This window comes from Ammospiza nelsoni, chromosome 26 (genome assembly GCF_027579445.1).
Source record: "Ammospiza nelsoni isolate bAmmNel1 chromosome 26, bAmmNel1.pri, whole genome shotgun sequence".
Classification (NCBI taxonomy): domain Eukaryota; kingdom Metazoa; phylum Chordata; class Aves; order Passeriformes; family Passerellidae; genus Ammospiza; species Ammospiza nelsoni.
The window spans coordinates 4,007,856-4,035,813 of record NC_080658.1 but is presented as its reverse complement, the minus strand read 5'-3'; the positions used below and the strand labels follow the sequence as shown (position 1 = coordinate 4,035,813).

The window sequence follows — 27,958 nt, the reverse complement described above, 5'->3', positions numbered from 1 at the left end:
TGCACATTTGACATGAGCTGGTCAGAAAATTATGGCTTCCACTAAGGTGCCTGTGGGCCTGAGGCAGGGCAGGACTGCTATAAAAGGCAGCCCAAGTCTCTGCTCTCTCATCCACTTCTCTCACCTCCTCAGGAATCAGGTGAGTGGGAAGCCTCTTCTACTCCACCTGCTGCTGCTGCTGCTTCAAGACCAGTCCTTGACTGGCTGGAGGTCTCAGCTGAGAGGGGCTGTCGTAGTGCAGGGCTGGGAGCTGCTTGTGCTGGGAGAGGGCAGGGGAGAGAAGGTCTTGTGCAGACAGAGAGAGGCTGGGACTTGGCTCAGGTGGCTCCTGGTCTTTGAGCTGGGCACTGCAGTGTGGGACAGGAGGTGCCTTGGTTGCAGAGTGTTTGGGTGCCGTGCTGCTTCTCATATGTCCTCACTTTGTGCTTCTCCCTGCCCTCTGTGCCAGGTGCACCTGTGAGCCCGAGCCATGTCCTGCTGCAGGCCCTGTGACCCTTGCTGCCAGCCCTGTGGCCCCTGCCCGCTGGCCAGCAGCTGCAATGAGTGCTGTGTCAGGCAGTGCCAGAGCTCCCACGTTGTCATTGAGCCACCTGCTGTGCTGGTGACCCTGCCTGGGCCCATCCTCAGCTCCTCCCCACAGAACACCGCCGTGGGATCCTCCACCTCTGCTGCTGTTGGCAGCATCCTCAGCTGTGGCGGAGTGCCCATCAGCTCTGGGGGCTTTGACATCTCCTGCATCACCAACTGCTATGGCAACAGTTGTTGTCGTCCCTGCTAAAGCTGCTGGCAACATCTCTGGGCCAGAACCTCCATAACGTCAGAACGTGGAGCTGCACTGAAGATGGATCTTTGGAACAATGGATTTGTGCCCTTGATTTACTGCTCTTTTCTTCCACCCTCTTCCCTTCCCTGCGTTTCCTGTCAGCACCTCCCTTTGCCAGCCTAGTGGGGCCTCTTTGACCTCCTTCTGTCCCTCTGCTGGCCCGGCAAATGGACATCCCCACTGGGCCCCACTGGATGCTCCTTTTGTCCTCTTTCAGGTACCTTCTTCTCTACCTTAGACTCAATAAAGTTGTTTTGCATCCAAACCTGGTCCTCTGCTTTCTCATTCCTTGTGTGGGAACTCTTCCACTCAACTCAGGGCAAAAGCTGGAGGAAGCTGAGGGTGGACACTCCGCGGTGGCCTTTACTATGGGCCTTTTCTATTGTAGCTCTAAAACACATCCCTGGCTTCACCAAAATACTGATCATCGGAAGAAGATGATGTCAAATGGTCACAGGAGTGGGAGTGGGAAACAACAGTGCCTGGGGATATTCTACAACCTCCTCTCTTTAAACTTCTCCCTCTCATTGGCTTTCTGCTCAGCCCTAAACCAGACAAGCAGGGATGAGGGGTTTCACAGGATCAATTTCACATGAGGACAGAACCAAAAACATTCTGGCACCATGTTGGAGGATGCCACTGTTTCCTCTTCTGGATTTGGGAGAGGAGAAACTCTCCCATTTCCTGGCCACCAAATCCCAGACATGGTCAAATGTTTTTCTCCAGCTGACTCCTTCTCTTTGACAGAAACATTTTCCCACAGCTCCTGGACTATAGGGCAAAGGCCACTGTGGTCAGTGGACTCTCCAATCCCCACAGAGAAAACAGTACTCTGCCACATCAAAACTTCTCCATGGGGCAGGAACAAGGAACCTGGGAAACAGCTGAAGGCCCCAAGGGTGCCTGGAGGTGGCACTGAAGGGATGGCCTGGGTTTGGGATTGTCCCTGAGAGATGTGAGTGCCGTGGCCCTGTGCAGGTTCCTGCAGAGAAGGAACTGGGGGCTGAGTGTGTGTCAGTGGCTGGCCCTGCTGGGCAGGGAAGGCCCTCCAGGCCGTGCAATGGCTGGGCTGAGAGCTCAGCTCAGGCCCAGCTGTGCACACACAGCCAGGGCACTGACACACTGCCAGCCTGGCCAGGGGTGCTCAGAGTTGAGCCCAGAGCACAGAGCCCAGCACACGGGCACAGGCACACGGGCAGGGGGGTTGCACACAAGGGCCCTGCCCTGTGCACAACCATCCCCGTGCAGGCCAGAGGCTCTCAGGGGCTGTTCCCAGCAGGGCACAAGCACAGGCATGTGCAGACACTGGCACACACTGGGCCACAGCCACACTGCCACGCACATGATTGTGGGGGAGCACATGGGGCAGAGGCCTGAGGAAGGGATGGCACTGAGGAGATGCTGGGGAGCTCCCAGGCAGAGCAGATTCTGGCAACACCAAGCAGGACACAAGCTCAGGTAGCCGTGCTACAGGAGTCTCATGCACTGTGAAGGCTGAGGAGGAAGGCAAAGAGGTTTTACCTCAAAGGCAAGGCATGAAGGAGAGCCGTTGGGTGATGAGCCAAAGACTGGAGGGCTATGAGCAGATGAGGCACTTCCAGTCAGCAAGAACACAAAATATCCCCAAGAATGCCTCAGGCAGCCATCACCTGCCTCCTTGTGATCCCTTCTGCACATAGTTCATGTTTTATGACCACACTGACACATCCTTGCCCCCAGGAATCATGGAAACACACATACAAGCACTTAAAAGAATTGTCGGTGAGGGATTGGGAATGAGGTAAGCCAGGAAATGCAAAGTCATGGTAGAGGGAAAATCCAACTCATGCCATACCATTCCCAGAGATCTTTCCATTCATTTGGGATCATGCAGGAATATCGTCACATGCACAGCACAAACTGTGGGCCCTGAGGCACTGTGGGGCCAGGATAAAAGGCAGCCACACTGGGGGCTCTCTCATCCACTTCTGTCACCTCCTGCTCCTTGGGAACCAGGTGAGTTGGAAGCCCCTTTCTCCTCCACCCTCTCCAAGACAGCATTGAGCTTTCTGGCCCTTGTTGCTGCTCCTTGTTCTTCTGGGTCTGTTGTGCACTGGTGCTGGTGTGGGCAGAGGGGACAGCGTGTGTTCTGGCCAGAGGCTGAGGCTGGGCTGAGGGGCTGATTTTCCTGCAGGTTAGGCAGGAGCAGAGCTGGGCCTGGCTGAGCTGGGAAGGAGGGTGCTGGGCTGAGGCAAAGGATGCCCAGGTTGGGGCTGGCCAGGCTGGAGCTGTGCAGGCAGCAGGGGCCTTGTGCTGCTGGGGCTGCCTTGCGGGCTGTGTCTGAGGTGTGCGTGTGCTCTGCTTCCTCCCTGCCCTCTGTGCCAGGTGCAGCGCCAGGCTCCAGACATGTCCTGCTCTGAGAAGTGCCAGCAGTGCCGGCCCTGCGAGCCTTGCTGCCAGCCCTGTGGCCCCTGCCCGCTGGCCAGCAGCTGCACTGAGTGCTGTGTCAGGCAGTGCCAGAGCTCCCACGTTGTCATTCAGCCGCCTGCTGTGCTGGTGACCCTGCCTGGGCCCATCCTCAGCTCCTCCCCACAGAACACCGCCGTGGGATCCTCCGCCTCTGCTGCTGTTGGCAGCATCCTCAGCTGTGAGGGAGTGCCCATCAGCTCTGGGGGCTTTGACATCTCCTGCATCACCAACTGCTGTGGTGGCAGCACATGCTGTCGTCCCTGCTAAAGATGCTGCCACCAACGTCCTCTGGCATGAACCTCAAAGACCTCGGACTGTGATGATCGAATGAAGTCAGCATTTAACACATTGTATTATGAGCTTTGGACTATTGTTTCCTTATTGTCCTCCTCTCATTTATCTCTTCCCTTCCTTTCCTGTCACCACCACTCAATGCCAGGGTAGTGGCACCTACTGGCTTCCTTCCCTTGGCAACGCAGTAGGTCAGACATGCTACTGCATCTTTCTTGCTGTTCTCGAGCGCCCTCTCTGATACTCCATATTTTCTAATTTTGACTCAATAAAGTTTCTATTGCATTCAGACCTTGGTCTCTGATTTCTCCTTCTTTCCGTGACAACTCTTCAACTTTGCTCAATTGCAAAAGTGTGGAGGAAGAACAGCGTTGCAATCCCTGCCTTGTAATTTTATTTTTCCATTTCCCTTGGAGCTGACAAAGATGTCCCTCTCTGTGAGGACACTGAGGCAATGTTTTTAACATGCCCAAAATGGTTTGCATGCCTCAGCCCTGGAAGTGTGCAGGACCAAATTGGGAAAAGCTTGGAGAAAGCTCGTTAAGTGGGTTTCATCAGTGACCCTCTTTGAGGGAAGGAGGATGAGTAAGAAATGGTCTTGAAGTTGCCTTCCAGCCCAAACCATTTTGAATGAAATCTGCATTCTCAGAGGCATCAGCAGTGTGACAAATGTGCGCAGTGTTCGGCAGTGCTGAGTCCCCTTTGGACACAGCTGGAGCTGACTCAGTCACAGCTGTCTGGAGCCACTGGACTCTTCTCACAGAGCCCATTTCTGCAGCCTTGGTCACAAAGTGTGCCATCATGAGCAACCATGACACAGGTGGAAGCCCTGCTTCCTGGGAAATTGCCAGCCATCACTTCCTGAGGGAAGGAGGCCATAATTTCATTTTCTTTCCCAGTGTACTCGTGCATGCATAATCTTTCACTTTACCTTTGGCAAACTTCCAACACTCAAGCTTCAAGTTGTTATCAGTTTGGTTTTATCTTGTCATTCTGCCTGAGAAAGGGGATTGACAGAGCAGCTTGCAAGGCACCATCCATCCAGCCAAGGGCCATCCAGCACAGCTCGCAGCCCAGCCCAGGGCAAGAGCAGGAACGAGCTGCAGAAGCAGGCATGGAGTGCTGACCAAAGGGAGATGTAATAGAGGGGAAGCAAGACCACAAAGAACACCTTCTGTCCCCTATCCATTCCCAAAATGGGCCAGGAAAACAGGCTGCATGTGAAAACTCATGGGATGTCACAAAGGGAAGCAGTAGAGATGGGCAGGAAAACAGGAAGAATGAGAGTGATGCCCTGAGTGCTTGGCCTTTGTGCTTTGGCCAAACCCACAGGAATGACACAGGTTTGGGTCATGCGCCTGCATGGAATGCCACCAGACCATGATCCAAGCATTCTGCCTACTCTGACGTCTCCATATCCCGGAAATTCTTGGATCACTCATTTCTGGCCCTAGAAAGAGTCTTCAGAGAGGAAAACACAGGGCAGAAGTCAGGAAATAGAGGCTGCAGTGCAGGAAACCAGGACAGAACCCCTGCCATTAACTGGGATGGTGCACATTTGACATGAGCTGGTCAGAAAATTATGACTTCCACTAAGGTGCCTGTGGGCCTGAGGCAGGGCAGGACTGCTATAAAAGGCAGCCCAAGTCTCTGCTCTCTCATCCACTTCTCTCACCTCCTCAGGAATCAGGTGAGTGGGAAGCCTCTTCTCCACCTGCTGCTGCTGCTTCAAGACCAGTCCTTGACAGGCTGGAGGTCTCAGCTGAGAGGGGCTGTCGTAGTGCAGGGCTGGGAGCTGCTTGTGCTGGGAGAGGGCAGGGGAGAGAAGGTCTTGTGCAGACAGAGAGAGGCTGGGACTTGGCTCAGGTGGCTCCTGGGCTTTGAGCTGGGCACTGCAATGTGGGCCAGGAGGTGCCTTGGCTGCAGGGTGTTTGGGTGCCGTGCTGCTTCTCATATGTCCTCACTTTGTGCTTCTCCATGCCCTCTGTGCCAGGTGCACCTGTGAGCCCGAGCCATGTCCTGCTGCAAGCCCTGTGACCCTTGCTGCCAGCCCTGTGGCCCCTGCCCACTGGCCAGCAGCTGCAATGAGTGCTGTGTCAGGCAGTGCCAGAGCTCCCACGTTGTCATTGAGCCGCCTGCTGTGCTGGTGACCCTGCCTGGGCCCATCCTCAGCTCCTCCCCACAGAACACCGCCGTGGGATCCTCCACCTCTGCTGCTGTTGGCAACATCCTCAGCTGTGGCGGAGTGCCCATCAGCTCTGGGGGCTTTGACATCTCCTGCATCACCAACTGCTATGGCAACAGTTGTTGTCGTCCCTGCTAAAGCTGCTGGCAACATCTCTGGGCCAGAACCTCCACAACCTCAGTACGTGGAGCTGAACTGAAGATGTATCTTTGGAACAATGGATTTGTGCCCTTGATTTACTGCTCTTTTCTTCCACCCTCTTCCCTTCCCTGCCTTTCCTGTCAGCACCTCCCTTTGCCAGCCTAGTGGGGCCTCTTTGATCTCCTTCTGTCCCTCTGCTGGCCCGGCAAATGGACGTCCCCACAGGGCCCCACTGGCTGCTCCTTTTGTCCTCTTTCAGGTACCTTCTTCTCTACCTTAGGCTCAATAAAGTCATTTTGCATCCAAACCTGGTCCTCTGCTTTCTCATTCCTTGTGTGGGAACTCTTCCACCCAACTCAGGGCAAAAGCTGGAGGAAGCTGAGGGTGGACACTCCGCGGTGGCCTTTACTATGGGCCTTTTCTATTGTAGCTCTAAAACACATCCCTGGCTTCACCAAAATACTGATCATCGGAAGAAGATGATGTCAAATGGTCACAGGAGTGGGAGTGGGAAACAGCAGTGCCTGGGGATATTCTACAACCTCCTCTCTTTAAACTCCTCCCTCTCATTGGCTTTCTGCTCAGCCCTAAACCAGACAAGCAGGGATGAGGGGTTTCACAGGATCAATTTCACATGAGGACAGAACCAAAAACATTCTGGCACCATGTTGGAGGATGCCACTGTTTCCTCTTCTGGATTTGGGAGAGGAGAAACTCTCCCATTTCCTGGCCACCAAATCCCAGACATGGTCAAATGTTTTTCTCCAGCTGACTCCTTCTCTTTGACAGAAACATTTTCCCACAGCTCCTGGACTATAGGGCAAAGGCCACTGTGGTCAGTGGACTCTCCAATCCCCACAGAGAAAACAGTACTCTGCCACATCAAAACTTCTCCATGGGGCAGGAACAAGGAACCTGGGAAACAGCTGAAGGCCCCAAGGGTGCCTGGAGGTGGCACTGAAGGGATGGCCTGGGTTTGGGATTGTCCCTGAGAGATGTGAGTGCCGTGGCCCTGTGCAGGTTCCTGCAGAGAAGGAACTGGGGGCTGAGTGTGTGTCAGTGGCTGGCCCTGCTGGGCAGGGAAGGCCCTCCAGGCCGTGCAATGGCTGGGCTGAGAGCTCAGCTCAGGCCCAGCTGTGCACACACAGCCAGGGCACTGACACACTGCCAGCCTGGCCAGGGGTGCTCAGAGTTGAGCCCAGAGCACAGAGGCCAGCACACGGGCACAGGCACATGGGCAGGGGGGTTGCACACAAGGGCCCTGCCCTGTGCACAACCATCCCCGTGCAGGCCAGAGGCTCTCAGGGGCTGTTCCCAGCAGGGCACAAGCACAGGCATGTGCAGACACTGGCACACACTGGGCCACAGCCACACTGCCACGCACATGATTGTGGGGGAGCACATGGGGCAGATGCCTGAGGAAGGGATGGCACTGAGGAGATGCTGGGGAGCTCCCAGCCAGAGCAGATTCTGACAACACCAGGCAGGACACAAGCTCAGGTAGCCCTGCTACAGGAGTCTCATGCACTGTGAAGGCTGAGGAGGAAGGCAAACAGGGTTTCACCTCAAAGGCAAGGCATGAAGGAGAGCCGTTGGGTGATGAGCCAAAGACTGGAGGGCTGGGAGCAGATGAGGCACTTGCAGTCAGCAAGAACACAAAATATCCCCAAGAATGCCTCAGGCAGCCATCACCTGCCTCCTTGTGATCCCTTCTGCACATAGTTCATGTTTTATGACCACACTGACACATCCTTGCCCCCAGGAATCATGGAAACACACATACAAGCACTTAAAAGAATTGTCCGTGAGGGATTGGGAATGAGGTAAGCCAGGAAATGCAAAGTCATGGTAGAGGGAAAATCCAACTCATGCCATACCATTCCCAGAGATCTTTCCATTCATTTGGGATCATGCAGGAATATCGTCACATGCACAGCACAAACTGTGGGCCCTGAGGCACTGTGGGGCCAGGATAAAAGGCAGCCACACTGGGGGCTCTCTCATCCACTTCTGTCACCTCCTGCTCCTTGGGAACCAGGTGAGTTGCAAGCCCCTTTCTCCTCCACCCTCTCCAAGACAGCATTGAGCTTTCTGGCCCTTGTTGCTGCTCCTTGTTCTTCTGGGTCTGTTGTGCACTGGTGCTGGTGTGGGCAGAGGGGACAGCGTGTGTTCTGGCCAGAGGCTGAGGCTGGGCTGAGGGGCTGATTTTCCTGCAGGTTAGGCAGGAGCAGAGCTGGGCCTGGCTGAGCTGGGAAGGAGGGTGCTGGGCTGAGGCAAAGGATGCCCAGGTTGGGGCTGGCCAGGCTGGAGCTGTGCAGGCAGCAGGGGCCTTGTGCTGCTGGGGCTGCCTTGCGGGCTGTGTCTGAGGTGTGCGTGTGCTCTGCTTCCTCCCTGCCCTCTGTGCCAGGTGCAGCGCCAGGCTCCAGACATGTCCTGCTCTGAGAAGTGCCAGCAGTGCCGGCCCTGCGAGCCTTGCTGCCAGCCCTGTGGCCCCTGCCCGCTGGCCAGCAGCTGCACTGAGTGCTGTGTCAGGCAGTGCCAGAGCTCCCACGTTGTCATTCAGCCGCCTGCTGTGCTGGTGACCCTGCCTGGGCCCATCCTCAGCTCCTCCCCACAGAACACCGCCGTGGGATCCTCCGCCTCTGCTGCTGTTGGCAGCATCCTCAGCTGTGAGGGAGTGCCCATCAGCTCTGGGGGCTTTGACATCTCCTGCATCACCAACTGCTGTGGTGGCAGCACATGCTGTCGTCCCTGCTAAAGATGCTGCCACCAACGTCCTCTGGCATGAACCTCAAAGACCTCGGACTGTGATGATCGAATGAAGACAGAATTTAACACAATGTATTATGAGCTTTGGACTATTGTTTCCTTATTGTCCTCCTCTCATTTATCTCTTCCCTTCCTTTCCTGTCACCACCACTCAATGCCAGGGTAGTGGCACCTACTGGCTTCCTTCCCTTGGCAACGCAGTAGGTCAGACATGCTACTGCATCTTTCTTGCTGTTCTCGAGCGCCCTCTCTGATACTCCATATTTTCTAATTTTGACTCAATAAAGTTTCTATTGCATTCAGACCTTGGTCTCTGATTTCTCCTTCTTTCCGTGACAACTCTTCAACTTTGCTCAATTGCAAAAGTGTGGAGGAAGAACAGCGTTGCAATCCCTGCCTTGTAATTTTATTTTTCCATTTCCCTTGGAGCTGACAAAGATGTCCCTCTCTGTGAGGACACTGAGGCAATGTTTTTAACATGCCCAAAATGGTTTGCATGCCTCAGCGCTGGAAGTGTGCAGGACCAAATTGGGAAAAGCTTGGAGAAAGCTCGTTAAGTGGGTTTCATCAGTGACCCTCTTTGAGGGAAGGAGGATGAGTAAGAAATGGTCTTGAAGTTGCCTTCCAGCCCAAACCATTTTGAATGAAATCTGCTTGCACAGAGGCATCGGCAGTGGGACAAATGTGCTCAGTGCTGGGCAGTGCTGAGTCCCCTTTGCACACAGCTGGAGCTGACTCAGTCACAGCTGGCTGGAGCCACTGGACTCTTCTCACAGAGCCCATTTCTGCAGCCTTGGTCACAAAGTGTGCCATCATGAGCAACCATGACACAGGTGGAAGCCCTGCTTCCTGGCAAATTGCCAGCCATCACTTCCTGAGGGAAGGAGGCCATAATTTCATTTTCTTTCCCAGTGTACTCGTGCATGCATAATCTTTCCCTTTAGCTTTGGCAAACTTCCAACACTCAAGCTTCAAGTTGTTATCAGTTTGGTTTTATCTTGTCATTCTGCCTGAGAAAGGGGATTGACAGAGCAGCTTGCAAGGCACCATCCATCCAGCCAAGGGCCATCCAGCACAGCTCGCAGCCCAGCCCAGGGCAAGAGCAGGAACGAGCTGCAGAAGCAGGCATGGAGTGCTGACCAAAGGGAGATGTAATAGAGGGGAAGCAAGACCACAAAGAACACCTTCTGTCCCCTATCCATTCCCAAAATGGGCCAGGAAAACAGGCTGCATGTGAAAACTCATGGGATGTCACAAAGGGAAGCGGTAGAGATGGGCAGGGATAGAGGAAGAATGAGAGTGATGCCCTGAGTGCTTGGCCTTTGTGCTTTGGCCAAACCCACAGGAATGACACAGGTTTGGGTCATGCGCCTGCATGGAATGCCACCAGACCATGATCCAAGCATTCTGCCTACTCTGACGTGTCCATATCCCGGAAATTCTTGGATCACTCATTTCTGGCCCTAGAAAGAGTCTTCAGAGAGGAAAACACAGGGCAGAAGTCAGGAAATAGAGGCTGCAGTGCAGGAAACCAGGACAGAACCCCTGCCATTAACTGGGATGGTGCACATTTGACATGAGCTGGTCAGAAAATTATGACTTCCACTAAGGTGCCTGTGGGCCTGAGGCAGGGCAGGACTGCTATAAAAGGCAGCCCAAGTCTCTGCTCTCTCATCCACTTCTCTCACCTCCTCAGGAATCAGGTGAGTGGGAAGCCTCTTCTCCACCTGCTGCTGCTGCTTCAAGACCAGTCCTTGACTGGCTGGAGGTCTCAGCTGAGAGGGGCTGTCGTAGTGCAGGGCTGGGAGCTGCTTGTGCTGGGAGAGGGCAGGGGAGAGAAGGTCTTGTGCAGACAGAGAGAGGCTGGGACTTGGCTCAGGTGGCTCCTGGGCTTTGAGCTGGGCACTGCAGTGGGGGACAGGAGGTGTCTTGGCTGCAGGGTGTTTGGGTGCCGTGCTGCTTCTCATATGTCCTCACTTTGTGCTTCTCCATGCCCTCTGTGCCAGGTGCACCTGTGAGCCCGAGCCATGTCCTGCTGCAAGCCCTGTGACCCTTGCTGCCAGCCCTGTGGCCCCTGCCCACTGGCCAGCAGCTGCAATGAGTGCTGTGTCAGGCAGTGCCAGAGCTCCCACGTTGTCATTGAGCCGCCTGCTGTGCTGGTGACCCTGCCTGGGCCCATCCTCAGCTCCTCCCCACAGAACACCGCCGTGGGATCCTCCACCTCTGCTGCTGTTGGCAACATCCTCAGCTGTGGCGGAGTGCCCATCAGCTCTGGGGGCTTTGACATCTCCTGCATCACCAACTGCTATGGCAACAGTTGTTGTCGTCCCTGCTAAAGCTGCTGGTAACATGTCTGGGCCAGAACCTCCATAACGTCAGAACGTGGAGCTGCACTGAAGATGGATCTTTGGAACAATGGATTTGTGCCCTTGATTTACTGCTCTTTTCTTCCACCCTCTTCCTTCCCTTCCCTGCCTTTCCTGTCAGCACCTCCCTTTGCCAGCCTAGTGGGGCCTCTTTGACCTCCTTCTGTCCCTCTGCTGGCCCGGCAAATGGACATCCCCACTGGGCCCCACTGGCTGCTCCTTTTGTCCTCTTTCAGCTACCTTCTTCTCTACCTTAGACTCAATAAAGTCATTTTGCATCCAAACCTGGTCCTCTGCTTTCTCATTCCTTGTGTGGGAACTCTTCCACTCAACTCAGGGCAAAAGCTGGAGGAAGCTGAGGGTGGACACTCCGCGGTGGCCTTTACTATGTGCCTTTTCTATTGTAGCTCTAAAACACATCCCTGGCTTCACCAAAATACTGATCATCGGAAGAAGATGATGTCAAATGGTCACAGGAGTGGGAGTGGGAAACAACAGTGCCTGGGGATATTCTACAACCTCATCTCTTTGGCTTTCTGCTCAGCCCTAAACCAGACAAGCAGGGATGAGGGGTTTCACAGGATCAATTTCACATGAGGACAGAACCAAAAACATTCTGGCACCATGTTGGAGGATGCCACTGTTTCCTCTTCTGGATTTGGGAGAGGAGAAACTCTCCCATTTCCTGGCCACCAAATCCCAGACATGGTCAAATGTTTTTCTCCAGCTGACTCCTTCTCTTTGACAGAAACATTTTCCCACAGCTCCTGGACTATAGGGCAAAGGCCACTGTGGTCAGTGGACTCTCCAATCCCCACAGAGAAAACAGTACTCTGCCACATCAAAACTTCTCCATGGGGCAGGAACAAGGAACCTGGGAAACAGCTGAAGGCCCCAAGGGTGCCTGGAGGTGGCACTGAAGGGATGGCCTGGGTTTGGGATTGTCCCTGAGAGATGTGAGTGCCGTGGCCCTGTGCAGGTTCCTGCAGAGAAGGAACTGGGGGCTGAGTGTGTGTCAGTGGCTGGCCCTGCTGGGCAGGGAAGGCCCTCCAGGCCGTGCAATGGCTGGGCTGAGAGCTCAGCTCAGGCCCAGCTGTGCACACACAGCCAGGGCACTGACACACTGCCAGTCTGGCCAGGGGTGCTCAGAGTTGAGCCCAGAGCACAGAGCCCAGCACACGGGCACAGGCACACGGGCAGGGGGGTTGCACACAAGGGCCCTGCCCTGTGCACAACCATCCCCGTGCAGGCCAGAGGCTCTCAGGGGCTGTTCCCAGCAGGGCACAAGCACAGGCGTGTGCAGACACTGGCACACACTGGGCCACAGCCACACTGCCACGCACATGATTGTGGGGGAGCACATGGGGCAGAGGCCTGAGGAAAGGGTGGCACTGAGGAGATGCTGGGGAGCTCCCAGCCAGAGCAGATTCTGACAACACCAAGGAGGACACAAGCTCAGGTAGCCCTGCTACAGGAGTCTCATGCACTGTGAAGGCTCAGGAGGAAGGCAAAGAGGTTTTACCTCAAAGGCAAGGCATGAAGGAGAGCCATTGGGTGATGAGCCAAAGACTGGGGGGCTGGGAGTGGATGAGGCACTTCCAGTCAGCAGGAACACAAAATACCCAAAGAATGCCTCAGGCAGCCATCACCTGCCTCCTTGTTATCCCTTCTGCACATAGTTCATGTTTTATGACCACACTGACACATCCTTGCCCCCAGGAATCATGGAAACACACATACAAGCACTCAAAAGAATTGTCCGTGAGGGATTGGGAATGAGGTATGCCAGGAAATGCAAAGTCATGGTAGAGGGAAAATCCAACTCATGCCATACCATTCCCAGAGATCTTTCCATTCGTTTGGGATCATGCAGGAATATCGTCACCTGCGCAGCACAAACTGTGGGCCCTGAGGCACTGTGGGGCCAGGATAAAAGGCAGCCACACTGGGGGCTCTCTCATCCACTTCTGTCACCTCCTGCTCCTTGGGAACCAGGTGAGTTGGAAGCCCCTTTCTCCTCCACCCTCTCCAAGACAGCATTGAGCTTTCTGGCCCTTGTTGCTGCTCCTTGTTCTTCTGGGTCTGTTGTGCACTGGTGCTGGTGTGGGCAGAGGGGACAGCGAGTGTTCTGGCCAGAGGCTGAGGCTGGGCTGAGGGGCTGATTTTCCTGCAGGTTAGGCAGGAGCAGAGCTGGGCCTGGCTGAGCTGGGAAGGAGGGTGCTGGGCTGAGGCAAAGGATGCCCAGGTTGGGGCTGGCCAGGCTGGAGCTGTGCAGGCAGCAGGGGCCTTGTGCTGCTGGGGCTGCCTTGCGGGCTGTGTCTGAGGTGTGCGTGTGCTCTGCTTCCTCCCTGCCCTCTGTGCCAGGTGCAGCGCCAGGCTCCAGACATGTCCTGCTCTGAGAAGTGCCAGCAGTGCCGGCCCTGCGAGCCTTGCTGCCAGCCCTGTGGCCCCTGCCCGCTGGCCAGCAGCTGCACTGAGTGCTGTGTCAGGCAGTGCCAGAGCTCCCACGTTGTCATTCAGCCGCCTGCTGTGCTGGTGACCCTGCCTGGGCCCATCCTCAGCTCCTCCCCACAGAACACCGCCGTGGGATCCTCCGCCTCTGCCGCTGTTGGCAGCATCCTCAGCTGTGAGGGAGTGCCCATCAGCTCTGGGGGCTTTGACATCTCCTGCATCACCAACTGCTATGGTGGCAGCAGATGCTGTCGTCCCTGCTAATGATGCTGTCGGCAACATCATCAGGCAAGAACCTCCAAGACCTCGGAACATGGTTCTGGAATGAAAATGGAATTCTGGGTTAATTGATTTAAGGCTTTGGACTATTGTCTCCTTCTGGTTCTCCTCTTTTTTTTTGTCATGCCTTCCTCTCCTTTCATCACTACCACTCAATGCCTGCCTAGTGGGACCTGCTGTCTTCCTTCCCTTCACAACCCAGGACATCAGTCCTCCCTGCTGCATCTTAGTTGCTTCTCTTGGATGCCCTCCCTGACCCTCCATATTTGCTTCTTTTGACTCAGTAAAGTTCCTTTTGCATTCAAATGCTGGCCTCTGATTCCTCCTTCTTTATCTGACATGTCCTCCAGTTTACTTACGGGAAAAAGGGGGCAGGAAGCTCAGCATTGCAATTCCCGCAGTAAAATTTTATTTTTCCCTTTCCTTTGGACCTGGCAAAGATATCCTCTCTCTGTGAGATAGCGGAGGCATAGAAACACCTTGCCCAGAAAGGGTTTAGATTCCTCAGCCCTGCAAGTGTGCAAGACTGGTCTGGACACAAATTGGATCAAGAGGGAGGTTTAAACTCAACTGGTTTAGTGGGTGGCCAACTATTGAGGAAGGTGGAACAGGAAAGAAATGCTCTCGAAGCATGCCTTCCAGCCCAAACCATTTCTAAGGAAATCTGCTTGCACAGAGGCATCAGCAGTGTGACAAATGTGCTCCGTGTTGGGCAGTGCTGAGTCCCCTTTGGACACAGCTGGAGCTGACTCAGTCACAGCTGTCTGGAGCCACTGGACTCTTCTCACAGAGCCCATTTCTGCAGCCTTGGTCACAAAGTGTGCCATCATGAGCAACCATGACACAGGTGGAAGCCCTGCTTCCTGGCAAATTGCCAGCCATCACTTCCTGAGGGAAGGAGGCCATAATTTCATTTTCTTTCCCGGTGTACTCGTTCATGCGTAATCTTTCCCTTTACCTTTGGCAAACTTCCAACACTCAAGCTTCAAGTTGTTATCAGTTTGGTTTTATCTTGTCATTCTGCCTGAGAAAGGGGATTGACAGAGCAGCTTGCAAGGCACCATCCATCCAGCCAAGGGCCATCCAGCACAGCTCGCAGCCCAGCCCAGGGCAAGAGCAGGAACGAGTTGCAGAAGCAGGCATGGAGTGCTGACGAAAGGGAGACGTAATAGAGGGGAAGCAAGACCACAAAGAACACCTTCTGTCCCCTATCCATTCCCAAAATGGGCCAGGAAAACAGGCTGCATGTGAAAACTCAGGGGATGTCACAAAGGGATGCGGGAGAGAAGGGCAGGAAAACAGGAAGAATGAGAGTGATGCCCTGAGTGCTTGGCCACAAAGAAACCCACAGGAATGACACAGGTTCAGGTCATGTGCCTGCATGGAATGCCACCAGACCATGATCCAAGCATTCTGCCTACTCTGACGTGTCCATATCCCGGAAAGTCTTGGATCTCTCATTCCTGGCCCTTCAAGGAGTATTTAGATAGGAACGCACAGGGCAGAAGCCAGGAAATAGAGGCTGCAGTGCAGGAAACCAGGTCTGAATCCCTACCATTAACTGGGATTAGTGCACATTTGACATGAGCTGGTCAGGAAATTATGACTTCCACTAAGGTGCCTGTGGGCCTGAGGCAGGGCAGGACTGCTATAAAAGGCAGCCCAAGTCTCTGCTCTCTCCACTTCTCTCACCTCCTCCTCAGGAATCAGGTGTGTGGGAAGCCTCTTCTCCTCCACCTGCTGCTGCTTCAAGACCAGGTCTTGCCTGGCTGGAGGTCTCAGCTGAGAGGGGCTGTCGTAGTGCATGTCTGGGAGCTGCTTTTTCTGGGAGAGGGCGAGGGAGAGAAAGTCTTTTGCAGACAGAGAGAGGCTGGGACTTGCCTGAGGTGGCTCCTGGGCTTTGAGCTGGGCACTGCAATGGGGGCCAGGAGGTGCCTTGGCTGCAGAGTGTTTGGGTGCAGTGCTGCTTCTCATGTGTCCTCACTTTGTGCTTCTCCCTGTCTTCCATTTTAGGTGCACCTGTGACCGTGAGCCATGTCCTGCTGCAAGCCCTGTGACCCTTGCTGCCAGCCCTGTGGCCCCTGCCCGCTGGCCAGCAGCTGCAATGAGTGCTGTGTCAGGCAGTGCCAGAGCTCCCACGTTGTCATTGAGCCGCCTGCTGTGCTGGTGACCCTGCCTGGGCCCATCCTCAGCTCCTCCCCACAGAACACCGCCGTGGGATCCTCCACCTCTGCTGCTGTTGGCAACATCCTCAGCTGTGGCGGAGTGCCCATCAGCTCTGGGGGCTTTGACATCTCCTGCATCACCAACTGCTATGGCAACAGTTGTTGTCGTCCCTGCTAAAGAAGCTGCTGCCAACATCCCTGGGCAAGAACCTCCAGAACCTCAGAACGTGGAGCTGCACTGAAGATGTATCTTTGGAACAATGGATTTGTGCCCTTGATTTACTGCTCTTTTCTTCCACTCTCTTCCCTTCCCTGCCTTTCCTGTCTGCACCACCCGATGCCATCCTAGTGTGATCTGTTTGCCTGCCTCCCTGTCTCTGGAGTCCAGGCAAATGGACTCCCCCACTGTGCCCCCGTCTATGCTCCTGGTGTCCTCTTTCTGCTACCTCCTTCTCTTCCTTACAGTTAATAAATATTTTTTGCATCCAAAACTGGCTCTCTGCTTTGTCCTTCCTTATGCTGGTACACTTCCATTCAGCTCAGTTCAAAAGGTGGAGGAAGCCGTGGGTGGAAACTCCGCGGTGGACTTTATTTTGTGCTTTATCTTTTGGAGCTCCCAAACACCTCCCTGGCTCCCCCCAAATAGTGATCATCATGAGAAGATGATGTCAAATGGTGACAGGGCATGGGAAACAGCCGTGCCTGGGGATAATCCACAACCTCCTCTCTTCAAACACGTCCATCACACTAGTCTTCTGCTCAGCTTCTTAGTTCACAGGCAGTGTTGAATGGTTACACAGGATCAAGTGAGCATGACGACAGAACCAAAACTGAAACCATCCTCACTCCATGTTGAAGGCTGCCACTGTTTCCCCTTCTGGATTTGGGAGAAGAGAAACTCCCCCATATTCCACCATCCACCTCCCCGGCACAGTTAACAGTTTCTCTCTACATCCCTCATTCTCAGTGACAGTATCCATTTCTCACAGCTCCTGGACTGTGGGGCAAAGGCCTCTGTGGCCAGTGGACTCCCCCGTCCCCACAGAGAAAACAGAACCCTGTCATATCAACCCTTCTGCATGAGTCAGGAACAAGGACCCTGGGAAACTGCTGAGAGCCCCAAGGCTGCCTGGAGGTGGCATGAAAAGGCTTGTCCTTGAGAGGTGTGGGTGCTGTGGCCCTGTCCAGGTTCCTGCAGAGAAGGAACTGGGGGCTGAGGGTGTCAGTGACTGGCACTGGCTGGATCCTCCACCACTGCTGCTGTTGGCATTATCCTCAGCTCTGACAGGGTTCCCATCAACCCAGGGGGCTTTGACATCTCCTGCATCACCAGCTGCCATGATTGCTGCCAGAGATGCCCATGTTGCTAAAGACTCCCGTAAAAGACCAGAGAAGGAGCTCAGATGATGATTCCAGACTCCAAATAAGGATATTGTGGCTATGGCTTTCAGATGGGCTAAACATGTGCCTCCTGTCCTTCAAAGGGAAAGCTCTTCAGAAAGGGCCTGCCTGGACACTCTGAAAATATGGTCCATGCCTCCCATTCCTTTCCACTGCTTTCTCCTTTCCCGCTTTTTCCTTTTTTATTTTCTGCTTTTTTCAGCCTTGATTCCTATCCTTGATCCTAGACTAGCCTAGGGCAGACTTCCCTCACTTCTGCCTCTGTTGGGGACTGACCTTGGGCTGTCCATGCTGAGTTTTTTACTCTTGCCTCCTCTTCAAAATTTATTTTTCTCTTTAGACTCATTAGAATCTACTGCATTCCAGCTTCTGGCTGTGTGTGTGTCTTGGGGTGGTTTTACCATGATTAGTCTATTCCCTTACCATGTCCTTCATGCCCCAGATATGGTTGCTTTATCTCTAAGGTGTGTCCCAGGGGATGGAGGAGGATTCAGTTCTTCAGCAGGCTTTTTCAAGCCTCACCCCCCAAGTGTCAGGAGTGCTGGGAGTCTGACTTTTTTGCTTTGTCTGCTTGGGTTTTTTGTTAGTTTAAGCAAGAAGGTTTTTTCCCTTCCTGCTTTATCTGCTGTGAAGAGGGGACCAAAACCAGGGATTCACCAGGTTCCCATCCGTTTTCCCAAGAAGCTGTGTGAAACTTTGGAATTGATTTTCCTCCTGAGACAGGAGCCAGTGCCATCTTTCTCCTCACCATGTGACAAGCTGTTGTGGTTTTTTTTTTCTTTGCCTGGCATTTTAGGTTTTTTTCCTGGTGGGGAGAGGGGAAGGGAGAGGGGTGCAAGGTCTGACAGTTTAATATCTAACATTTATTTACCTTTTCCCATGCAGTGTGGGCAATCTGTCAATAAATGGTTGGGGTTTTCTTCGCTTTCATTCACTAGCATTCATTTCTTATTTGTGGAAAATGATTGCTGGAACTATTTATTTAGACTAAACACACATTACAGAGTGTTTTTCTCCTAAACTTGCCTCTAAACTGGGGCAGTGTGGTCCGTTCCTCTCTGGATCCTCATTAAACATGTCCTGCAAGAAAGGGTGCACCACAAGCACAAAAGCCAAATGACAACATTGCTCACTGTCCTCTGAGGGGAACAGTGAGAGAAAGAGATTTGCTTCTGCTGGCACACACAGAAATCGGAAAAATGCTGTGTAAATGAAAAACACTAAAGACATTTCTCATTACCATAATTGTTACAAAAGCACAGAGACCTTAACTAGCTTTCAGACGCACCCAGCTGCTGTCTCAGTCTCCATCTTTTATGGGTCATGGGAAAATAATTTGGAAAATGTTGTGGGTTAAGGTAAAAACAGTGGGATTACTCATCATTACCATCAGAGGAAAAACCAGGCTTGACTTGGAGAACATTCACCTTATTGTGAGAAACAGGGGGGAAAAAAAGCACTGAAATTACTTTAATCCATCTCCATCTCTTTTTCTTTCTTTTCCTTTGTTCCTGGTTCTTCTATTTCCACCACCCTTAAGCAGCACAGTGGGATGCAGAATGGAGGGTTCCAGTTGGAATACAACAGTTTCTTTCTGTGCAATCTGCTGGACCTGCATAAGAAAATGAAGCAGGAATTCATCAGTTTGTCCTAAGTCATATTTTCCTGCTCCCAAGGCACAATTGCTAGGCCCTGAGATTCAGGTTTTTTTGGGCGGGGATATAGAAAACCTGGACTAGAGAACCCAAAGAGTTTGACTCAAATCTGTTGACTCCTCCAGAGAAACTCTCCTACATCTCTCAGTGGAGCAATACAGGAACATGGTGCCTTCAGTTCAAGACATACTTGTAGGAAGATCTCAACCTTTGCCTCAGCACCAGGTTGCTGAGCTGTACAAGTGCATCTTGCACTGGCCCTGACATGAGGAGGCTGTGTCCCCTCTTGGTCACCAGCAACACTGCACCAGAAAGGATTGATTTAGGGATGACAATCTGCCGAGGCCAGAAAGATTTATTGGCCTTTCACCCTGAATATAAAGCAAGAACAGAAGAGTGCAGGAGGTGCAGGCTGTGCTTCAGTTCCCTGGACACTTCTCGGAAAGGCCAAAGGCTGCACAATTGAGCTGTGAATTGGCTCCCTCTACAAGTGCAAGAGGCAGCACTGTGGGGCTCAAGGACACACAAGGGGAGAGTCCCCTGGCCATGACCTGCACATGCTCCCAGGATGAGGGTTCCCGAGCTCAGACAGACACACGAGGGCTTACAGATATTTGCATGGAGCCAGACAATAATCTGCATGCTCAAATAAGGCCAAGAAACATCACCAGCTAGGAACTCTGCGGTGGACATAAAATATGTCCCCTCACAAGGGAGTCCTTGGGCACGTGGAAGTGAAGCACAAGAGTGATGCCCATTTCCTGACAACTTGGACAAAAAATAAACCCCCAGGAATGACCCAGGTCAACATTACCTGTCTATATGGGATGCCACTGGCCCTTGATCAGAGTCTTCTGCCTGTGATGATGTCTTTCTGCCCTGGAAATCATAGAACCTCTAACCCCACAACTTAGAGAAGTAGCAATTCATGTGGGAAAGCATGAGAAATTAGCCAGGAAATGAAAAGGCAGAAGGACAGGAAAACAGGACACAGCCCATACAATTACCTGGAATGGTGCACATTTGACATGACCTGGTCAGAAAATTATTAGTTCTACTAAGTGTCGCTTGGCACAAGGCAGTGCAGGACTGCTATAAAAGGCAGCACAAGCCTGTGCTCTCTCATCCACTTCTCTCACCTCCTCCTCTTCGGGAATCAGGTGAGTGCAAAGCCACTTCTCCTCCTCTGGCTGCTGCGGCTTCAAGAGCAGCTCTTGCCTGGCTGGAAGTCTCAGCCGAGAGGGGCTGCAAGAGCCCAGGGCTGGGAGCTGCTTGTGCTGGGAGAGGGCAGGGGAGAGGAGGTCTTGTGCAGACAGAGAGAGGCTGGGACTTGGCTCAGGTGGCTTCTGGGCTTTGAGCTGGGCACTGCAGTGGGGGCCAGGAGGTGCCTTGGTTGCAGTGTGTTTGGGTGCCGTGCTGCTTCTCATATGTCCTCACTTTGTGCTTCTCCCTGCCCTCTGTGCCAGGTGCACCTGTGAGCCCGAGCCATGTCCTGCTGCAAGCCCTGTGACCCTTGCTGCCAGCCCTGTGGCCCCTGCCCGCTGGCCAGCAGCTGCAATGAGTGCTGTGTCAGGCAGTGCCAGAGCTCCCACGTTGTCATTGAGCCGCCTGCTGTACTGGTGACCCTGCCTGGGCCCATCCTCAGCTCCTCCCCACAGAACACCGCCGTGGGATCCTCCACCTCTGCTGCTGTTGGCAACATCCTCAGCTGTGGCGGAGTGCCCATCAGCTCTGGGGGCTTTGACATCTCCTGCATCACCAACTGCTATGGTGGCAGCAGATGCCGTCCCTGCTAAACCTGCTGGCAATGTCTTCCGGCAAGAACACCCAAGACTTCAAAGCTTGGTTTTGGGCAGGAAATAGAGCTTCAGAAAATTGTCTTTAGAACTTTGGACCATCCCTTCCTTGTTCAATTGTCCTCTCCATTTCTGTCCCTCACTCCCCAAGGCAGTCTAGTCTGGACCTGCCATCCTTCCTACCTCTGCAGGGCGGTGCAAAGAACACCACATGGGAGCTCCATCTTAGTGGCTGCTCCTGGTGCTCTCTGTAAGCCATCTCCTTTCCTTCTGTAAACTTATTAAAATTGTCTTGCATTCAAGTATTTTTGCCTGAGTCGTCTGTTGTTCTGAGGCAACTCCTCCAGTTTGCTCAGTAAAAAGATGGAGCACTCAATGTTTTGGGCTGGCTGTAGTGGAATTTACTTTCTGCCCTTTTCCTTTGGAGCTGATGAAGGATATCCTTGGCTACTTGCCATCCAAATGAGCATCACGGAGACTTTGGCTCCAAAGGAGTAGAGACGGGAATCATCAATACCTGTGAACAGCCCACAACTCATCTCTTCTTAATCTTCCTTCTTTGCCTGGCAAAGGGCCTGTGGCCAGCACATCTGGGAACAAGGAGATGAGATCCAAGCCTCACACAGTCCCTCAGCACTCAGCAGGGCCCAGCTGCTGCCCAGACACGCAGGGCTGAGGGGACCGCACCTCCGGGCACAGCCAGCAGGGGCGCTGCTGGCTCCTGGCTGGGCAGGGCGCGTGCGATGATTCCCCCATGGCAGCAGAGGGCGCTGTGGTGCGAGCTCGGGGGTCACGTGGTAATGGCGGCTTGGCCAAGATTGGAAGGGATGGAGGAAAGTTTTGACTTTACAAAGTCTGAGGGGCAGCTGATCCCAGTATCCCAGCTGGACTCTTGGGATCTGCAAGATCGAATGGCAAGAATGAGTAAAAATCCCGTGTTGGTGGATGGTATGTATTTTAAGCTCTGCTGCTGTAGCTGTAACTGCAGGATGTCTCAACAGGAAGTGGGCTCCAATGCACCAAAACCCAGAGTAGCAACAAAGAATCAGCAGGTGGCCAGCATCAGCAGCCTGGCTCCAAGCACTGCACAGACAGGAGAGGTGGACATGATGAGCATCTGAACATATGGTGAAAAGTCCCTCTTTTACTGAGGTAGAGTGTTAACAAGGTCCCAGTTCAAAGCCTGCTCTTTTAAGCAGCGATCTACCCACGGTTGAAGAACAGCAGCTGGAGATGAAACCATGCAGTGGTGATGAATTCTCCCTATAGCACTGCAGTCTTTCTCCCCTCTGAAAGGTGAGAGAGCGAAAGAGTGCCAGAGGCTGCACCCAACCCCATTTTCCCACTCCAAATATCTCGACAAATCTGGCCTACAGGAGAAACCTACAGATAAGAGATGTGCAGCCAGACGCCCTCCTACCCTGAGATTGGGCATTCTTATGTCATTCTCAACTACCCAATCATAAATATTTCCTAGCAAATTATGGGGGAAAATTCCTTATGTAAAAGCATCAAACAAAATATTCTAACCCTCAACAGTGCTTCAGGGAAGGGAGCAACACTCAGATATCCTATGTGGGTAGATCCAAATGCCATATATCTCAAAGCAGAGCAACACCTGAATCTGGGGTCCTTTGGTCTAAGAACTATTTGTGGGGGGGGATCAGCCCAGCTCCACAAGCACCAGGTGGCTGAGATGTAAAGGTGCGTCTGGCAATTGCCTGGACAGGAGTAGCTTGTGTCCCACCCTGGCCATCAGCAATGTTCCACCAGAAGGGGATCCACTGAATAACAACCTGCAGAAGTGGGCAGGCTGCCTTGGTGTCTCTCCCTCCCAATAAAACAAGAAATGGAGAGTTCAGGAGACAGAAGCTGATTTCAGTGCTAGTTCTTGGTGAGATTCAAGCCATGACCATTCAGCTGTGGATTCCATACAAAGTGCTATTCCTGATGGAAAAGGAAACATTTCTCTCTGAGATCATGAACACTCCAGGGAAGAGTCCTGCTGCTCTGACCTGCACATGCCCTCAGGAGGGTAACACAAGCACAGAATAAGGCACAATTGCTCAAAGAAACCTGTCTGGAATAATGCAATGATCTGCATGTTCCTAGAGAGTCAGCACAGAGTCAAAAATGGACAGAAGAACTGTGCAGCTCTAGGAACTGTGCAGATGAGATACTGGGGACATGTGTGGCAAAAAACTACTCACGTATCCTTGAGAAGGATCAGGCCCTAGACAACTCCTGGTATTTCCAGGGGACTCACAGAGAGGGCATAGAAAGACCATGAGACAAATGAGACCAACAAAATTTTTCTCCAAGCACTCTTTGAGTAGAAACAGAGTCCAACCCTCGCAGCTGATGCAGACCTGTGTGCAACAGGGAGTGACCATCATGGAGAGATGTGAAAAGCAACAAAAAATGATGTTGCATGACCCCTCACATGGCAGTCCTTGGGCATATGGGCAAGAAGCACGAGACTGACGTCCAATTCCTGACAACTTGAACAAAACTAAACCCACAGGAATGACACAGGTGAGCATATTTTTCCACAGCGGATGCTGCCAAGTGATGGTCTGAGCATTCTAAATGCACCCAGCATTGGTTTTGCCCAGGAAACCCTTGAATCTCTCATTCCAGCGCTCAGACAAATGACACTTCATGTAGGAAAGCACAGAGAATTAGCCAGGAAATGAAAAGGCAGCAGTGCAGGAAACCAGGACTGAATCCCTACCATTAACTGGGATGGTGCACATTCGACAGGTACTGGTCAGAAAATTACAGCTTCCACAAAGTTGCCTCTGGGCCTGAGGCAGGGCAGGACTGCTATAAAAGGCAGTCCAAGTCTCTGTTCTCTCATCCACTTCTCTCACCTCCTCTTCAGGAATCAGGTGAGTGGAAAGCCTCTTCTCCTCTGCCTGCTGCTGCTGCTTCAGGACCAGCTGTTGCCTGGGTGGAGGTCTCAGCTGAGAGGAGCTACAGGAGCCCAGGGCTGTTGCAAGGCTTGTGCTGGGAGAGGGCAGGGGAGAGGAGGTCTTATGCAGATGGAGAGAGGCTGGGATTTGGCTGCGGTGGCTCCTGGGCTTTGAGCTGGGCACTGCAATGGGGGCCAGGGGGTGCCTTGGCTGCAGGGAGTTTGGGTGCAGCGCTGCTTCTCATGTGTCCTCACTCTGTCCTTCTCCCTTCCTTCCATTCTAGGTGCACCTGTGAGCCCGAGCCATGTCCTGCTGCAGGCCCTGTGACCCTTGCTGCCAGCCCTGTGGCCCCTGCCCGCTGGCCAGCAGCTGCAATGAGTGCTGTGTCAGGCAGTGCCAGAGCTCCCACGTTGTCATTGAGCCGCCTGCTGTGCTGGTGACCCTGCCTGGGCCCATCCTCAGCTCCTCCCCACAGAACACCGCCGTGGGATCCTCCACCTCTGCTGCTGTTGGCAACATCCTCAGCTGTGGTGGAGTGCCCATCAGCTCTGGGGGCTTTGACATCTCCTGCATCACCAACTGCTATGGTGGCAACAGATGCCGCCCCTGCTAAACCTGCTGGCAATGTCTTCCGGCAAGAACACCCAAGACTTCAAAGCATGGTTTTGGGCAGGAAATAGAGCTTCAGAAAATTGTCTTTAGAACTTTGGACCATCCCTTCCTTGTTCAATTGTCCTCTCCATTTCTGTCCCTCACTCCCCAAGGCAGTGTAGTCAGGACCTGCCATTCTTCCTACTTCTGCAGAGCAGTGCAAAGAACACCACATGGGAGCTCCATCTTAGTGGCTGCTCCTGGTGCTCTCTGTGAGCCATCTCCTTTTCTTCTATACACTTATTAAAATTGTCTTGCATTCATGCCTTTGTGTCTGAGTCATCTGTTGTTCTGGGGCAACTTTTCCATTCTCCTCAGGAAAAAGATGCAGGACGCAATGTTTGGGGCTCGCTGGAGCGGATTTTAATTTGATGTCCTTCTCCCTTGGAGCTGATGAAGAACATGCCTGGCTACTTGGCAGCCAAAGGGCATCACGGAGAATTTGGCTCCAAAGGAGTGGGGATGGGAGACAACAATGCCTGGGGACATCCCGCAACTCATCTCTTCCTATTGTTCCTTCATTGCCTGGCCTTGGGTCTATAGCCAGCACACCTGGGAACAAGGAGATGAGATCCAAGCCTCACACAGTCCCTCAGCACTCAGCAGGGCCCAGCTGCTGCCCAGACACGCAGGGCTGAGGGGACCGCACCTCCGGGCACAGCCAGCAGGGGCGCTGCTGGCTCCTGGCTGGGCAGGGCGCGTGTGATGATTCCCCCATGGCAGCAGAGGGCGCTGTGGTGCGAGATTGGCGATCAAGTGGTAATGGCGGCTTGGCCGAGATTGGAAGGGATGGAAGAAAGACTTTGGTTTGCAAAGCCTGAGGGGCAGATGATTCAGTGCCCCAGCTGGACTCTCAGGAGGAACAAGTTGGAAAGGCAGGAACCAGCTAAAATCTCGGGGTTGTGGACAAGAATTATCAGAAGCTCAGCAGCTTTTATTGGAACTACAGGATGTCTCAGCAAGCAGGAGATGTGGGATTACAGTCCAGCAAAACCCAGAGCAGTGCCAAAGAAGCAGCAGGGGCCCAGCTGTGGCAGCCTGGCTCCAAGCAGAGCTAGGAAAGGTGAGGTAAGGATTCCAAGCACCTGGACATATGGTAAAAAGTCCCCCTTTTAGTGATGTAGAGTGTTAACAAGGTCCCAGTGCAACACCTGCTCTTACAAGCAGAGCTCCCCTCACAGTAGAAGAAAGGCAGCAGGAGACAAAACACAAAAGGGGCGACAAATTCTCCCCACTGTGCTGCACTCTCACCTCAGAAAACAGAGAGAGAAATAGAGCCAGGGGCTGCACCCAACCACATTTTCCCACTCCAAATAGGTCTTGGCATCTCTGGCCTCCAGGAGAAACCCTCAGAGATGAGCCATGCAGCCAGATACCCACCTCCCCTGAGCTTGGCTACTTCTTTTGTCATTCTCAACTACCCAGATCTTAATCTTTCCTAGCAACTTATGGGACAAAATTCCTGGAGGAAAAAGCATCACACAAAGAGATTCTGACCCTCAACAGCACTAAAGGGAAGGGAACAGCACTCAGCTATGCTATGTAGGTAGATCCAACTGCCATATATCTCACAGCAGAGCAACACCTGTATATAGGTTCCTTTGGTCCAAGAACGATTTACAGGGCGGGCTCAGCCATACTCAGTCTGTACCATGCTGCTGAGATGTAGAGGTGCATCTGGCATGTGCCTGGACAGGAAGAACTTGTGTCCTACCTTGCCACCAGCAACATTCCACCAGAAGGGGATCCACTGAATGATAACAAACTGTGGAAGTGGGCAGGCTGCCATGCTGTTTCTCCCTCACAATAAAAGAAGAAATGGAGAGTACAAGAGGCAAAAGCTGATTTCAGTGCTAGTTCTCTGCCAGCTTCAAGCCGTGATCATTTAGCTGTAGATTCCACACAAAATGCCACTCCTGATGGCAAAGGAGACGTGTGTTGCTGAGATCCTGAATGCTCCTGTGAAGAGTCCTGCTGCTCTGACCTGCACATGCCCTAAGGAGGGTCACCCAAGAACAGAATGCTGTCTGTCTGTACAAACACTTCAGCATAGAATGATGCAAAGATCTGTATGGTCCCAAAGAGTCAGCAAAAAGTCAGGAATAGCCAGAAAAGACGTGCAGTTCTGGGAACTCCGCTGAGGAGATACAGGGGACAAGCGTAGTGAAAAACTACTCAGTTGTCCTGGACAAAGATCAGGCGCCAGACAACTCCTGATATTGCCAGAGGACCCACAGAGAGGGCACAGAAAGCTGACGAGCCAAATGAGACCAACACAATTTTTCCCTGAGAACTCTTTGAGTAGCAACAGGGTCCAACCCTCGCAGCAGATGCAGAACTGTGTGCAACAGTAAGTGACCAACATGCAGAGATGGGAAAAGCAAGAGAAAAAGATGTCTCATGAGCCTTCACATGGCAGTCCTTGGGTATGTGGGCAAGTAGCACAAGAGTGACGCCCATTTGCTGATATCCTGAACAAAACCAGGAATGACACAAGTGAACATATTTGTCCATAGAGGATGCTGCCAAGTGATGGTCTGAGCATTCTAAATGCACCCAGCATTGGTTTTGCCCAGGAAACCCTTGAATCCCTCATCCCAGCACTTAGAGAAATAACACTTCATGTAGGAAAGCATAGAGAATTAGCCAGGAAATTAAAAGGCAGCAGTGCAGGAAATCAGGACTGAATCCCTAACATTAACTGGGATGGTTCATATTTGACAGGTACTGGTCAGAAAATTACGGCTTCCACAAAGTTGCCTCTGGGCCTCAGGCAGAGCAGGACTGCTATAAAAGGCAGCCCAAGTCTCTGCTCTCTCATCCACTTCTCTCACCTCCTCTTTAGGAATCAGGTGAGTGGGAAGCCTCTTCTCCTCTGCCTGCTGCTGCTGCTGTTTCAAGGCAAGATCTTGCCTGGCTGGAGGTCTCAGCTAAGATGGGCTACAAGAGCCCAGGGCTGGAAGCGGCTTGTGCTGGGAGAGGGCAGGGGAGAGAAGGTCTTGTGCAGACAGAGAGAGGCTGGGACTTGGCTCACGTGGCTCTTGGACTTTGAGCTGGGCACTGCAATGGGGACCAGGAGGTGCCTTGGTTGCAGGGAGTTTGGGTGCAGTGCTGCTTCTCATGTGTCCTCACTCTGTCCTTCTCCCTTCCTTCCATTCTAGGTGCACCTGTGACCTTGAGCCATGTCCTGCTGCAAGCCCTGTGACCCTTGCTGCCAGCCCTGTGGCCCCTGCCCGCTGGCCAGCAGCTGCAATGAGTGCTGTGTCAGGCAGTGCCAGAGCTCCCACGTTGTCATTCAGCCGCCTGCTGTGCTGGTGACCCTGCCTGGGCCCATCCTCAGCTCCTCCCCACAGAACACCGCCGTGGGATCCTCCACCTCTGCTGCTGTTGGCAACATCCTCAGCTGTGGTGGAGTGCCCATCAGCTCTGGGGGCTTTGACATCTCCTGCATCACCAACTGCTATGGTGGCAGCAGATGCCGTCCCTGCTAAACCTGCTGGCAATGTCTTCCGGCAAGAACACCCAAGACTTCAAAGCTTGGTTTTGGGCAGGAAATAGAGCTTCAGAAAATTGTCTTTAGAGCTTTGGATCATCCCTTCCTTGTGCAATTGTCCTCTCCTCT

At 53.0% G+C, this 27,958-nt stretch overlaps 6 protein-coding genes and 4 pseudogenes across 6 annotated transcripts; all 10 read left to right on the top strand.

Moving 5' to 3' along the window:
* Nucleotides 1–12: 12 nt before the first annotated feature.
* On the top strand, nucleotides 13–778 carry LOC132084345 (feather keratin Cos2-2-like; annotated as a pseudogene).
* A 2,430-nt stretch (nucleotides 779–3,208) lies between these two features.
* LOC132084073 (feather keratin Cos2-2-like) lies at nucleotides 3,209–3,538 on the top strand. Its single transcript, XM_059489042.1, has one exon. It carries the CDS (start codon nucleotides 3,209–3,211, stop codon nucleotides 3,536–3,538), a length of 330 nt encoding a protein of 109 aa, XP_059345025.1.
* Nucleotides 3,539–5,576: 2,038 nt separating this feature from the next.
* Nucleotides 5,577–5,885, top strand: LOC132084356 (feather keratin Cos2-2-like). Its single transcript, XM_059489428.1, has one exon. The coding sequence runs from the start codon at nucleotides 5,577–5,579 to the stop codon at nucleotides 5,883–5,885; it is 309 nt and encodes a 102-aa protein (XP_059345411.1).
* A 2,431-nt stretch (nucleotides 5,886–8,316) lies between these two features.
* LOC132084355 (feather keratin Cos2-2-like) lies at nucleotides 8,317–8,646 on the top strand. The gene has a single exon (XM_059489427.1). It carries the CDS (start codon nucleotides 8,317–8,319, stop codon nucleotides 8,644–8,646), a length of 330 nt encoding a protein of 109 aa, XP_059345410.1.
* A 2,038-nt stretch (nucleotides 8,647–10,684) lies between these two features.
* On the top strand, nucleotides 10,685–10,993 carry LOC132084365 (feather keratin Cos2-2-like). Its single transcript, XM_059489440.1, has one exon. It carries the CDS (start codon nucleotides 10,685–10,687, stop codon nucleotides 10,991–10,993), a length of 309 nt encoding a protein of 102 aa, XP_059345423.1.
* A 2,415-nt stretch (nucleotides 10,994–13,408) lies between these two features.
* LOC132084395 (feather keratin Cos2-2-like) lies at nucleotides 13,409–13,738 on the top strand. Its single transcript, XM_059489463.1, has one exon. It carries the CDS (start codon nucleotides 13,409–13,411, stop codon nucleotides 13,736–13,738), a length of 330 nt encoding a protein of 109 aa, XP_059345446.1.
* Nucleotides 13,739–15,787: 2,049 nt separating this feature from the next.
* On the top strand, nucleotides 15,788–16,096 carry LOC132084359 (feather keratin Cos2-2-like). Its single transcript, XM_059489432.1, has one exon. The coding sequence runs from the start codon at nucleotides 15,788–15,790 to the stop codon at nucleotides 16,094–16,096; it is 309 nt and encodes a 102-aa protein (XP_059345415.1).
* Nucleotides 16,097–19,999: 3,903 nt separating this feature from the next.
* Nucleotides 20,000–20,770, top strand: LOC132084323 (feather keratin Cos2-2-like; annotated as a pseudogene).
* A 743-nt stretch (nucleotides 20,771–21,513) lies between these two features.
* Nucleotides 21,514–24,298, top strand: LOC132084071 (feather keratin Cos1-1/Cos1-3/Cos2-1-like; annotated as a pseudogene).
* A 754-nt stretch (nucleotides 24,299–25,052) lies between these two features.
* Nucleotides 25,053–27,827, top strand: LOC132084070 (feather keratin Cos2-2-like; annotated as a pseudogene).
* Nucleotides 27,828–27,958: the final 131 nt, after the last annotated feature.

Excerpts from the sequence above, each read along its gene's own strand:
- LOC132084073 (XM_059489042.1), top strand. The coding sequence starts at position 3,209 with ATGTCCTGCTCTGAGAAGTGCCAGCAGTGCCGGCCCTGCGAGCCTTGC.
- LOC132084356 (XM_059489428.1), top strand. The coding sequence starts at position 5,577 with ATGTCCTGCTGCAAGCCCTGTGACCCTTGCTGCCAGCCCTGTGGCCCC.
- LOC132084355 (XM_059489427.1), top strand. The coding sequence starts at position 8,317 with ATGTCCTGCTCTGAGAAGTGCCAGCAGTGCCGGCCCTGCGAGCCTTGC.
- LOC132084365 (XM_059489440.1), top strand. The coding sequence starts at position 10,685 with ATGTCCTGCTGCAAGCCCTGTGACCCTTGCTGCCAGCCCTGTGGCCCC.
- LOC132084395 (XM_059489463.1), top strand. The coding sequence starts at position 13,409 with ATGTCCTGCTCTGAGAAGTGCCAGCAGTGCCGGCCCTGCGAGCCTTGC.
- LOC132084359 (XM_059489432.1), top strand. The coding sequence starts at position 15,788 with ATGTCCTGCTGCAAGCCCTGTGACCCTTGCTGCCAGCCCTGTGGCCCC.